Here is a 13,989-nt window from a genome sequence, read left to right as displayed (position 1 = left end):
TAAATCACGGAAAGCAATCCCAGGCCCAATACCAAAGATAACGCTCTCATAAGGTCAAATTTTGGTCAAATCAAATACCACATTATGCACACACACAACAAAATCCCAAAACATCCGGCCGGGCCGTGCACACACGTCGAATAAATAGCAAGCAAAAAGTCTGCATAAACCATATAGCTCTCTATGGAATAAACACAGCGCACAGAGAATCAGCAGTGAAGTAGCAGACGACACGGATCTGTGTGTCACCAAAATGGCGGGAAAAAGTTTCCTGCATATTTACGTCAAAAAAAGCGGGAAGTTTAAATGCCCACAAAAAGTGATCAGCTGATTCGAAAATGTTCACATTTCAACACAGCACAGCGGGCGCGACGGACGCACAATTCGGAGAAGTCGGACGTGGCCGATTTTTTCATCGATTTCACCTAGTTTATTGTTTTGTCAGTTTACTTTTTATAGTTTGTGGATGATTGTGGACATTCGCGACTATCTCATGATGATTTGGTGAGTATATTTTGCTTCTGGCTGATTATTTTTTAGCAAAATTGCTACCGTCTGACAGTGACACGTCTGTCATTGACGTCTGTACGTGACTCGACTGATGTGTAAAAATTTATGTTATTTTTTTTCTTAATCATGAACTGGGGAGTTTACACTTACTAAGCTTCCAGTGGCTATTTATTTTAACGATCCCATTGTTTTCATATGTTCATGAATGTTTATGAACTGATGAATAAATATTGTTGGCCTACATCGGAACAACAATTCAACTTATCAAGGTCAAGCATGTCAAGTGTTTTGTTTTTAAACTTTTTTGGTTTGCAAAACAAATATTTTGTTATTAAAAAGTAGCATCGCTATTCCACTCCCAGCTATCACTCAATTGATTCAATGTGTAGAGTGTATGTCATGATGTATTGTATGTTGGGGTCATACATGACATGACATGTTACTGTCAGATCCTGATTTGATGTGGTTGTGTGTACATGACTTATTTATTATTTAGGCCTGGGCCTAGGCCATGTACGTAGGCCTAGGCCTACATTTTTAACACATTTTGCAGCCAAACAAACAGGCTTTAAATTATTATCCTGACTTGCGTTAAACCGTCCAGAGACTGATATGAGGGTATTTTGAGGGTGAGCATGGTGGTGAGGGAGCCAGGGCAGTGCACTTTTTTTTCAACCAAACAAGCTGGCAAATGTTACTTTAGTTAGGCCTGTAGCATTGTGTGTAGTGTAGGTGTTAGGGCTTTTAAAAAAAAATCTTCATTTCAATTAACTTGTTTCTTAACAAGTTGTGCTTGTGTCTACCTCTCATGACAAAATCATGTTGTTGTTTTTTTGCTTTTCCTCTATCTGTGTAGTGAGACAACTCCACCAACGTTAACAGAAACCAACGTGCAGATTTGCCGCAGAAGTACACGACTAAAAATCAAGGATTTTCAGAGCCGTGTCTCGTGGAGCGTTGAATCCGAACCTCTTGGTTACTTCACACTTCTTCCAACAGAGCTGATGTATCAAATACTGCACACCTTGACAAGTAAGTTTTAAAAAACTAAATTGCATTGAAATTGCATTCAAAATTCATTTTGAGTGTCCCTGCCTGCTTTCATTTTTATATTAGGCCTATGTGGCCGCCGGGTTTCTTTTTAAACAAAATTATGAAATTGCAATCATTTTTCAGAAGCCAAGGAGCTAAACATGTTTTTTAGAATATTATTTGATTGTGTCTGTTTTTGGATTATTTGTTTTGTTTTGGGTTATAATATGGTTCATCCACCACCATACAGAAGATATATTTTTGATCACTGGGCATGCGACAAAGGGATGCGTATTAAGACAGCGAGGAAAAAATTTGTGCGGAAAATTCTGATTTAAAGCCATTGGACCCTTTCGGTAAACAGTATTGTCCAAGGCCCACACTTCGTGTATCACAACTTCTATATCAAATAACAAACCTGTGGAAATCTAGGCTCAATCGGACATCGGAGTCGGGAGAAAATAACGGGAAAACTTACTCCTGTTTTCGCGCGTTTCGCCGTGTCATGACATGTGTTTATAACAAATCCGTAATTCTCGTTAACAAGAATTTATATTGTTTTACCGTTTTCTCAAAAAGTAAAGCATTTCATGGACTAATATTTCAAGAGAAGTCTTTCACCATTACCTTCTGTAAACCCTGTAAATTATTTGTAAATCTGTGAACTTTTTTTTTTTTTTCTGTACCGAAAGGGTCCAATGGCTTTAACTTTTATTTTGAATAAGGTGAAAAATTCCTCTTTTACAAAATAATGTTGACTCCCCCTCACAAATGGACCAATTGAGCAGCAGTAGGCTAGTAGGTGTGATCATGCTTATTTCCTTGTAAACCAACCTTTTACAAAGTTTCCTTTTTTCTTTTTGAAGTTCAAGACATTGGAATCTTAAGCTTGACCTCTAAGAGTCTTCGAGATGTCATCTCAGTCTACATAAACAGCAAGTCTGGCATGAAAAGGATTCAACCGCGCAAACTAGTCCACCTAAGGAAGCACTCATGCAAGCGGACAATTTGTGATAATCACATGACCCACTATAGAAATATCGGTAAGGAAAACATTTAAACACATCAGAAACAAATTCTAATGTGTGAGCAAAATTGCATACTCGGTGACCCTCACAGGAAAACATAATAATAATAATAAGACTTGTAATGCGCACATATCCACCCTGCTGGGTGTTCAAGGCGCAGTAAAACCAAAACAAGACAAAAACAAAACACAACACAAAGAAAAACAGACACAACAAAATTAGTCATTGAAAACCTGTGACATAAGATAAGTTTTGAGAAGAGACTTGAATTTTGAGGTACAAACACAAGATCGAAGATTAAGTGGTAGAGAGTTCCAGATGCGTGGCGCGGCTAAAGAAAAAGACCTGTCACCCCATGAGTGTCGAGACTTGGGTTCAATGAGGAGAAGCATGGAACTTGATCGAAGATTCCTTGATGGAGTGTAAACTTGAAGCAGTTCAGAAATATAGTGGGGAGCCTTGCCATTTAGAACTTTGTGGACAAACAGGCATACATGTCTCCAGTCCGGGTAGGCTTCGAACCCACCCTTCAAATATGAAATTCCAAGTTAAAAATTCCCCCACCCCACCCACACACAGCGTGTGTTATAATTGTACCATCTGTAAATCATAATTCTTCAACACTGTAAAAACCACTGTGTGGATGTGTGTAGAAGTCCACATAGTGTTTCAAGTCCCTTCAATATTGTGAGGACCTCTTTTGTTCCCAGGTTCACACTGCGTATGTAACGCCAAAACACTTTTTAGCTTTATATCTGTCGCAACCCCCAATTATTCCATTACCCCGGCTGTCCCCCTTTCATCACACTCTCTTTAATGAAAACATTATTTGTCTCTATTAAACCATGATTTTTATGTTTTGTTTTTTTCTTTTAATGAAAGGCTTACTACTAAAGAGGGCGACATGTCTCTATCCAACAAGAGAACGACTGAGGATCCTTGAAAACTGCGTATCTCGGGTAATTATATTTTTCTAGTATGAAACCAATAAATCCTAAATCGTAACTTGCTCTGTAACCCACAGGACTGAAGATATGTTTGTAGAGAAGACATTGAAGAAATCTCAGTTTGAGATGTGGGAGAAAAACACGACATTGCATTGAGATTCTTGAGCAGAAAATATTGCAAAACAATTTCTGCCCTGCAGAAATGAGCAGGATTGTACATTACGGTGGCATGGTAGTTGGCCTAATCTAATTCTGGTAAACATAATTTGGCTGTGCTTAGCCTCCTTTGTGCTGAAAGCAGCTCTATGAAATTGGGCCCTTGCTTAAAGATTATTTTAAAGCAGAAAATATTGCTTCAAAACCACTTTCTGCACCAGTCTGAGATTGTAGTATAGTACATGTGGCATGGTACTTTTGCTGGTATTCTTATTCTTGGTAGCATTATTTTGTTGTGATTAGCTTATTTTGTGTGCTTATAAGCAGCTCTATGAAATTGCATTGAGATTCTTAAGCAGGAAATATTGCTCAACAATATTTTGCTCAGCAGAAATGAGCAAGATACCAATTACAGTTTGTACATGTGACATAATACTTCAGCTGGTAACCTTACTATGGTAAGCATCATTTGTTGTGCTTAGCCTCTTTTGCGCTTTTAAAGCAGCTTAAATCAAAGTAAAAACTATTATCTGGTTATTTTATTTCTTAGCTCCAAGGAGTGAATAGGATTTTCACCTGCCAGGCTCTGAGCTGCCACGGTCAGCTCCTGAGTACGTTCACACGAGGCTGGGAGGAGAGGGAATGTATGAGAGCTTACCTCACCGTCAGTGAAAGCCAGAGCATGACAAATAAAATCTGTAAGTATGCAAGCCTTGAAAAAGGCAAGCATTGGAGGGGCTCACGTGTTCTTGCTCACACGTGCGCCGTGGACAAAGCCTAATGGATCGGTCTATTGCCACAATGCCCAAGTCAGTGCCTTGTTGCCCTTTGAAATGTTCATTCACTCGTAGAGGTGTGTCTCATCAGCGCCTCATCCAAACTTTTCCATAGACCTTAAGAATTTTTAATGACAGTGCACTTTGCAAAGTGTAAATTAGCTTGCCCTCTCAAAGATGAAACTTCAGGCCTGGTGAAAAAATGCCCTTCTCACTGAAAAAAACGGGGCTGAAAATATACACTGAGCCACTTGCCCAGGACCAGTTATTTTACTTTGGTATAGTCCAGAAACTCCCATTAATTAACATTTGGTCCTGCAATCTTAGCTCTTTTACCCAAACACAATAATTCATCAAGAAATCTTTAAAAACATACAAACAACAAAATGATTTTTTATTGCATGTGGTAGCTGAGGGCAACATCAACCCTGAATAATATGCATGTCAGATTGGTGGTATAAGAAAGAACAAAAACATCTCAGAAGTTAAACATTTCTTTTTTCTTCAGTGATGATGCTCTCAGGTAACCCAGGCTCCAACTCCCAAGTGGAGATCAAGACCCGACGCTTCTTCCGACACGTTCTCCTAGACCAGTGTAAGGTGATGGAAGACCTCTCCATGTGGCTTAATTTCATCCTAAAACCCTTCCCTATGGTACACCAAGCTAGGATGCTGTATCTCCTCTATGGACCACTATGTCCAAATACAGGTGAGTTTCAGGCCTGGGCCTAATTTCATAGAGCTGCTAAGCACAAAAATTTGCTTAGCATGAAATTTCTTCTTCGATTAAGACAGGATTACCAACCAAATTTCTGTTCGTTGCATACTGCTTGTTACTGGTATTCAGCTGTTGTTTGCTTATCCTGAATATCACATGGAAATTTGGTTGGTAGTCCTGTTTTCATCAAGGAAGAAATTTCACGCTTAGCAAATTTGTGTGCTTAGCAGCTCTATGAAATTGGGCCCAGATACTTCACGAAGGCAAAGAAGGCGATTGCCTCCATGCCCCCTGGTCATTGCCTTGGTGCCCATGAAATGCTCCAGTAGAAATTGACAATTTCCTCATAAATAGGGTACTCTTTACTAAGGGAAGATGCCTTGGTGCCCTCGCCCTTTCAAAAACGATGCATACAGGCCTGGAGTTTTGTTGGTGACTCTTTGAAACAAAGCAAAACTGAGGGTTTGAGGGAAGAAGTAAAATTGTTGGCTCACTTTTTGAAAGCAAAACTAAGAGAGAAGCCAGACCTCCTTGCACATTGCCCACTGCTGAAGCTGCAAGTATTGCTTAACACTTTTCTGCTCACCATAAATGAGCATATACCAGTCACAAATCATATATGTGGTGGCCTGGGCCCAATTTCATAGAGCTGCTAAGCACAAAAAATTTGCTTAACATGAAATTTCTTCCTTGATAAAAATAAGATTACCAACCAAATTTCCACCTAATTTTCAGGATATGCAAACAACAGCTGAATACCAGTAACAAGAAATATGCAACATATGAAAATTTAGTTGTTAACCTTGTTTTTATCAAGGAAGAAATTTCATTCTGAGCAAATTTTTGTGCTTAGCAGCTCTATGAAATTAGGCCCTGGTAGTTTGACCGGTTTGGATCTTTATTCTTGTAAGCAACATTTGTTTGTGCTTAGTTACTTTGTGTGCCAAAGCAGCTTTACGAAATTTGACCCAGAGCCTAATTTCATAAAGCCGTTATTAAGCAGAAACTAAAACATCCTTCCTTGTGTTCTCTCTATTCGGTTCTTGGCTACTAATAATTAAGATGGCTTTTCTGAAAGTCCTTGACTTCACAACAAGAATATATGAAACAAATTATAATACTATTTGACAAGATGACTATTTATTTCCAGATGTGATTTTCTGGGAGTGTATGGCAGAGCCATCCATCGGTGAGGGCGAGTCTCGACATCGTGCCATTGCTCCCCTGAGCGAGATCGCCATGGCACTCAAAGCTCTCTTTATGCACAAAGAATGGAGCGATGATGATGTCATCAGTGTCTTGGAAGAGTTGACAGGTAAGTAAGAGTAGATTTACCACAATTGGTGGTTTTTAAGGTAGAAAATGATACAGTTAAAAGTTAGACCCACTATACAAAGTGCTCAATTTCATAGGGCTACTTAAGGCAGCAAATATTGCTTAACAACTTTCTGCTCAGCAGAAATAAGTGGGATACTCTCATGGATAAGTTGTGCTCACTAAATATGTTTTGCGAAGCACAGGGATGATGATTTTAAGACTTTTACCTGCGTTTAGACTTTTTAAAGACACTGGAAATCTTTGGTATTTGTCAAAGACCAGTATTCTCACTTGGTGTATCTCAACACTATGCACAAAATAACAAACCTGTGAAAATTTTAGTTCAATTGGTTTCGAACCCACAACCTTTGCAATTCTAGAGCAGTGTCTTGCCACCTAGACCACTGCGATTACCCGATAGCTAGAGGTAGTTTATCCCCGATGTAAAATTTCCATCTATTAACGTCTAGATGTTGTTTTCTAACCAGGTTGCCCAGATGAATGGCTGATTGAGAACATTGCTAGGTTGTTGATTCTGTGCGGTGAATCCATCACCCTGAAAGTCCTGGGGAGTAAAGCCATCAACGGGAAGATGACCGACCTAGGAAACACTATTGTGGCCTTCTCTGTGGTAAGCATACAATGTTTAGGTCTGGGCCCAAGTTCATACAGCTGCTTAAGCACAAAATTTTGCTTAAGCAAAAAAATCCTTGCTTAATAAAATCAGATTGTCGGCGAAGACTCCACTCAATTGTTATGCAACAACAGCTAAATACCAGTCACAAGCAATGTATATGGCATGAAATGTTGGCCAGTAACATATGTAAAATAGGCGAGCTTTTTTCGTGCTTAAGCAACTTTTTTTGCTTAACCAGCTCTATGAAATTGGCCCCTGGAATTCTTATCTTTTGAAGGCAAAGGCTATTTTACAATTTCCAAAGGTCATTCTTACGAAAAATTTTAAGTCAACACCTCTGTTCACCCAATTTACAGATCCCGACAACAAACCATTCATTCAAGAATCCAGTTTCCCCTTGCCTAATATTAAACAGTGACTTAAAAACATCTCTATGGTCATATAGGAAGCTTTTGAAGGGCCACCAAGGCCAAGACCAGCTGTCGATTTCACAAAGAGTTAGGAATCGTCTTATCTCGAGTTAGGATGAGTAACTCGTCCTAACTTAGGATTAATCTTAAGGTCTGCATGCTACAGTGCAGGGTTGGGATGCTTCCTAAGTCCAAAGATTAGTCTCAAGTTAGGAAGAGTTTTGTGAAATCGACAACAGGGCTATGAGAGGTTCTTTCAAAGCCTCTGGATTCCAGTGTGGATCAGCCCTTGTTGTACTCCAGTTTTAATTGTTCCTACTTTTTTCCCCAGAACCAAATATCATACTGGTACAGAGATGTATACTTCATTTGTGTTGAACAAAGACAATCTTAAAGATACATTTTTGTTACAACAATGAAAACCAAAAGTAGTTTTAATGGTGATGTAGAGAGTCTGCAAATCCTCAGACACCCACCCAGGAGGTTCAGGGGGCCCCATCCTCTAGACCCAGGCCAACAACCTACTGGACTCACTAACTAATCATGGCAACTTTTCAAATAAATGTCTCGTTGGCCATCATTTCTTATTTTTTAGAATTACATTGGGTGTTTGGTTGTTTGAATATTTTGGGTTTTTTCATTTTTCTTGTTCTCATGTAGGTTTTATATGATGAAGGATTGAGGATGTCTTGGCTCATCAAGATAGTACAGCAGTTATGCCGGATGATGAGAACCTCTCAAGACGTCAAGGCCTTCTTGGCATCCATCACAGCGACGTATAAAGACTTCATCCTGGCACTCATGTACACACCCGGTGAGGAAGGTAGGTTTAAAAAGTAGTTCGCTTAGCAGACTGCCTGGGGTGTTGTAGCCAAGGTGTCTAGGGACTCTTAGGGAGGGGGCTCAAGTTCTGTAATTTACAGAATGTAGGTTGGAATCCTGGCCTGGTCAGTCACACCACTTGTGCCCTTTCATAGGCACTTAATCATAATTGCTTCCTCAAGTCCATAATTGCTTCTCTCGAGGAGTACAAATGGGTTATGTTATTTTGTGCATATATGTTGAGATACACCAAGTGAGAAGACTGGTCTTAGACAATTACCAAACGTGTCCAGTGTCTTTAAAGCCATTATACACTTTCGAAACAGAAACAAAAATAAAAGTTTACAGATTTACAAATAACTTACAGGGTTTACAGAAGGTAATGGTAAAAGACTTCACTTGAAATATTATTCCATGAAATGCTTTACTTTTTGAGAAAACATTAAAACAATTATAAATTCTAGACATCGAGAACTACGGATTATAGTAAACACATGTCATGACATGGCGAAACGTGCAGAAACAAGGGTGGGTTTTCCCTTTTTTTTTCTCCCGACTCCGATGACCGATTGAGCCTAAATTTTCACAGGTTTGTTACACACGAAGTGTGGGCCTTTTTGGACAATACGTCTGTTTACCGAAAGTGTCCAATGTCTTTAAAATCAAGTAAGAATTTAATATTTTGCCTATTTTTTTTCTTGCACAGTTACAACAATGCAGATCCAGGTGCACCACATTGCTATGGCACAGTCTGATTTCATGCAAGGACTGATGTTGCAGCTCTTTGGGTCAACTACCCCGTCACAACAGCAGCCTAGAATCTCCTTGAAAACTTACTAAGGAAACTTGAGTAAGTGAACATCGAATTGTTATCGCATTTTCATTTTGTAATCTGGAACTTAATTTAGAGTTTTACCCATTCGCGATGTGTAATTGCACTGAATCAGTACTTTCCCGAGTCCTGTGGAACAAATGTATCACAGGCATGTTATTACTCGAGTGGGATTCGAACCCACGACCCTGGCAATTCTAGAGCAGTATCATACCAACAAGCAGTCTAACACACATCGGTGTATGGGTAAAATAAAACTAAACTAATATTCTTTATCCCCCGATGCAAATCTGGAACTTCTTCTTTGAAGAGGACAGGCCATTTTATTGTTTTTAAATTTTAAATTTATTATGTATTTATTCCTTTGTACCTTTTTATGCTGGTGTAAGTCATCTTAGAGCATTTTAATACACATTTTTTTAGCCTTTTTGTGAAGCGATATATGAAAACGTATTATTATTATTATTTTATTTTTTGTGTGCAAAAAGCAAGGATGAGTCACTGGAATTTGGGGATTTGGGAAGGATGTGAAAATTTAAAAACTGTGTCCAAATTTAAAACAGGGTGAATCGCTAACAATTATGATAGTATTTTAGGTTTGAGCAAACTTGTCTGTAAACCCCCAACATAAAAAGTGCATTCCATTAGTGTCCACCATTTGAAAACGATCCAATGGGAACAGTTTAAAGAGACTCAAAGACAGGGGCCAGTTTCATAAAGCTGCTTATTTTTTATTTATTTTTTAATGTGCTAAAGAAATTTCCTGCTTAGCAAAACTAAGCAGGGCCCAATTTCACAGAGCTGCTTAAGCAGAAAATGTTGCTTAAGCAAATAAATCCTTGCTTAGTTAAATCAGATTACCGGCCAAGACTCCACTCATTGTTATGCTAAGTGAACAACAGCTAAATACCAGTCACAAGCAATGTATATAGCATAACATTTTGGCGAGTAGCATGTGTAAAATAAGCGAGCTATTTTCGTGCTTAAAGGAACACGTTGCCTTGGATCGGACGAGTTGGTCAAAACAAAAGCGTTTGTAACCGTTTTTTATAAAATGCATATGGTTAGAAAGATGTTTAAAAAGTAGAATACAATGATCCACACAAGTTTGCCTCGAAATTGCGTGGTTTTCCTTCTACTGTGCGAACTAACATGGTCGGTCATTTATGGGAGTCAAAATTTTGACCCCCATAAATGGCCGACGTGTTAGTCGACGAGGTAAAAGGAAAACCACGCAATTTCGAAGTATGTTTGTGTGGATCATTGTATTCTACTTTTACAACACCTTTCTACCCATATGCATTTTATAAAAAGCGGTTACAAACGCTTTTCAAAGACCAACTCGACCGATCCAAGGCAACGTGTTCCTTTAAGCAAATTCTTTGCTTAAGCAGCTCTTCGAAATTGGCCCCAGGACACCAGTGGTTTTATGTGTGACATGGTATTTTGGCAAAAGGGGCTAATAAATAAGGTTGCCTCCCCAAAGGATCATCTTCACCTTTTTGTGTTTAGTCTGGTTTTCTAAGTTATGGATATTATTTTGTAAGAAGCACAATTTTATTTTCAAAGGTTCACTTGGTGTAGAGCTTAGCTTCAACTTTGATCAAAGTTGTTCCTTTCCCAAAAACAGTTTTACAAAACGTCATTCTGTGTTTGAGAGAAAAATAACCTAGATTATTATTTCAATTTTATTTTTTTGATTTCAAAGTTTGAAGACAATTTAGTGTGGTCCTTTTTTCAAATGAGACTTATCACTAGACAATGGCCTCCCCATTTAAGTGTGATTACACTCAAGCTAATTGTTTACAATTATTTACAAAGAAATATAGATGCTGTAAATACTAGGATGTAATGTTCATTTTTTCTTTGAAAGTTTGTGCTCTTTGTTTTTTAAATAAAAATTGTCACAGCTGAACGTAATTATTTCACTGTTGTTTAAATAAATGTTTACCAATACTGACATTTTCAACTCCAATCTAATATATAATATTTATTTGAAAATATAATTATATTAAAGCATTCTATATAAATTATTGATAGGCCTACTATTTCAAATTATAATATATTATATGAAAGTGGTATTCTTTCCATCTATGCTATATATTTAACTGCATCCATAACTTAGTGATGATATATATGTATTGGGGAAAACAGAGTATATTATTAGAGTGTACAAAATATAAGTTAACAGTATGACATCCTTCTAAGTATTTATCTTGACTCTATACATGTTGCAGCTTAAACCTATTTAAAATTGTGCTTAGCAAGAAGAAGAAAAGGTGTTATAACACCATGCTACTATTGTAATGTAGGGCAACTGGGCATTATTAAGCTGTAAAAGCAAAAAGTACTTAGTAAAGGTCACCTCTGTGCTGGAAATCAAACATTTTAAAGGGCACCAAGGCAAGGGGCATAAAGATGGGGCATGCTGCCTCCATCCATAAAGAACAGACCTTAGTGTTTTTAATTAAAAAAGGGCAAAGACATAAACCTACATCAATTGATCATTGTCTTTAAAAAGACCCTGTGCATTGGATGTCCCCTCACATGGTCAAACAGCGCATTCCACTGAGAATAAATCAAGACCTATGGCAGAGATTTGCGCAAGCATGTCTCCATTGTTTCCAATGTTTGACCTAGTCATGATGGCGACCAATACAATGGGTATTATTCTATTACCTGTATCTCACTCGTAAAATGTTAGTAATGTTTTGGGCAGACATTTATTTTTAACCAAGTTTTATTAAAATATTTACAAATTTGAAAAACAGAACATAGATTATTGATCATTATGTAGGCTGTCTTGGTGCAGTTGACGATTCTGGGTTAGCAGATTTGTTTGGCAGCTCTTTTAGTGAAATAAGGCCTTGGTCATTTTAATAGGTTTTTATGCCTAAAAGCTGCCGTTTAAAAAACAAACAGACACATTTTTGACATCATTTTCTTAAAATAATTTGTATGGGAATTTTCGTTTGTTTGTCTGTTGTTTGTTTAACTTGTTTTTAGTCTAAAACATTCTGTGGGTTATAAAACACAGAGGTTGTCAGTGATTATTTTATTCTAACTATTTATCTGCTTATTACTCTTAGTTTTATTTACTATTTTTAATTTATTTATTTTGTGCATTTAATTTTATTTATTTATCTCTATATCTACAAGCTTATTCATTTCGTTAAGATTTGTTTTATTCATTCATTCATTCATTCATGGATATATTTGTTAATTTTGTTTTATTTATATTTATTTTGATTATGTCATTCATTATCTTTATTTGAATTTATTAAAAAGAGAAAGTATAAAAGAGAAAACACAACATCATGTCTTCTTAAAGTAGCAACTTTGTTTTTATATCAGAGTTACAAAACAGTAATTTGATTTCAGTGTATCCCCCCCCCCCCCCTTCAAAACAAAATTCGGGTTCAAAGTTAGGTTTCTCAGGCATAAAATTCTTCCTATACCTATGTTTGTTTTCCGATGATTTGCCCATGGACGAAATTGTGAAAACGGGGATGGGATTGTTCAGACTTTTGGCTGAAATCAGACTTTTTATGTCAGCCTGGTGAAGAAAATCAGACAATGTTTTTTCCCCCACAAATAAAGAAATCCTGCTCATTGGTCTACTTCTCTAGTGCTTTGGATACTGTTTCCAAAAGCTCCTTGGAATCTGTAACCCCATCAGCGGTTACCAACAAACAGTAGAAATGCCATCATTTCAACATGCCTTTGAACTTGTAGCCAAGTTTCAGACTTTTTCGGCAGTAATGACCCTCACCCTAGTTTAATTATTAGAGCCTACACCACAATGTAGGCCTTCATGTCAGTCGGCCCTTGTTGTACTCGATACAAAATTCCTACTTTTATTTTCGAGGACCAATTGATATTGTGTTTTTTCTATAGTGTCACGCCACTTTCATTCCTCTGACTGCTCTGTTTTACTTTCATTGTTGTGCAGAAGCATTAAAGGGACAGTGTGATAAAACAATGACACTGTTTTCTTATATTTATGACTTAATCTTATAGTTTTGGGTCATCTATTAATGCCAATCGGTCATGATAAGTCATAATTAGGACATCTATGTCATCATTATGAAATGCTCTTCCACTGAATCTCAGGGCTCAATTTCATAGAGCTGCTAAGCACAAAAATTTGCTTTGCATGAAATTTATTCCTTGAAAAAAACAGGATTACCAGCAAAATTTCCATTTGTTGCATATTGCTTGTCACTGGTACTCAGCTGCTGATTGCTTATCCTGAAAATCACGTGGAAATTTGGCTGGTAATCCTGTTTTTATCAAGGAAGAGATTCATGCTAAGCAAATTTGTGTGCTTAGCAGCCCTATGAAATTGGGCCCAGACTAATAGACACTTGCTCCAATTTCAAAATTAACTTGAAAAATCTCACTTGCAATATTGTTCAGCCTTTGCTTTTAAGTACCGTCATCAGCAGAGTCTTTTTTTCATACGAGCCAGGAGTAAAAAAATATATAAAATAATATGACGCACTACAAAATTGCCTTTAATATTATTTTATGAAATCTGACTTACAAGACTAATTTTCTTTCTCTATCAATCATCCCTTTAACGCAGTCTTAAAAAATACGAGTAAATCCATAAAGCATTTATTTTCATACTTCCTTGTTGTGTTCAGTATAACTTTCCTCAGCTCATCTAGCTCTTACCAAAGTCAAATATGAATCCAAAAACTGTGCTTGTCATCTTCTTCGTTGCTGTTATAAATGGTAAGTTATTGCTAACATACATGTACTTTTTAAAATTAACTATTTGGGGGATAGACTTGGGAAT

At 37.3% G+C, this 13,989-nt stretch overlaps 2 protein-coding genes across 3 annotated transcripts in view; both read left to right on the top strand.

Moving 5' to 3' along the window:
• Positions 1-241: 241 nt before the first annotated feature.
• Positions 242-12,563, top strand: LOC139953944 (F-box only protein 47-like). Of its 2 annotated transcripts, none has more exons than XM_071953557.1 (10): positions 242-504; positions 1,367-1,542; positions 2,409-2,585; positions 3,453-3,529; positions 4,224-4,371; positions 4,958-5,158; positions 6,318-6,482; positions 6,973-7,115; positions 8,192-8,345; positions 9,060-12,563. In XM_071953557.1, exons 1-10 carry the CDS (start codon positions 467-469, stop codon positions 9,191-9,193), a joined length of 1,413 nt encoding a protein of 470 aa, XP_071809658.1. In that variant the 5' UTR covers positions 242-466; the 3' UTR covers positions 9,194-12,563. The 2 variants fall into 2 exon arrangements, with proteins under 2 accessions (XP_071809658.1, XP_071809657.1); XM_071953556.1 differs by having other exon boundaries at positions 244-504; positions 8,192-8,354.
• A 1,107-nt stretch (positions 12,564-13,670) lies between these two features.
• Positions 13,671-13,989, top strand: part of LOC139953738 (opioid-binding protein/cell adhesion molecule homolog) — a 4,583-nt gene continuing 4,264 nt past the window's right edge. Inside the window, exon 1 of the mRNA XM_071953274.1 lies at positions 13,671-13,925. Coding sequence (XP_071809375.1) covers positions 13,877-13,925 — 49 coding nt within the window. The 5' untranslated portion in view covers positions 13,671-13,876. The remainder of the gene's footprint in view (positions 13,926-13,989) is intronic.

The sequence above is a fragment of the Asterias amurensis genome, chromosome 22, assembly GCF_032118995.1.
Source record: "Asterias amurensis chromosome 22, ASM3211899v1".
NCBI classification, from domain to species: Eukaryota; Metazoa; Echinodermata; class Asteroidea; order Forcipulatida; family Asteriidae; genus Asterias; species Asterias amurensis.
Note: the sequence above shows the minus strand (reverse complement) of the source record. Positions and strands in the feature narration are given on the sequence as shown.

Excerpts from the sequence above, each read along its gene's own strand:
- LOC139953944 (XM_071953556.1), top strand. The coding sequence starts at position 467 with ATGATTGTGGACATTCGCGACTATCTCATGATGATTTG. Across the intron at positions 2,586-3,452 it reads GACCCACTATAGAAATATCG|GCTTACTACTAAAGAGGGCG; the intron begins GTAAGGAAAACA and ends TTTTAATGAAAG. Across the intron at positions 3,530-4,223 it reads TTGAAAACTGCGTATCTCGG|CTCCAAGGAGTGAATAGGAT; the intron begins GTAATTATATTT and ends TTTATTTCTTAG.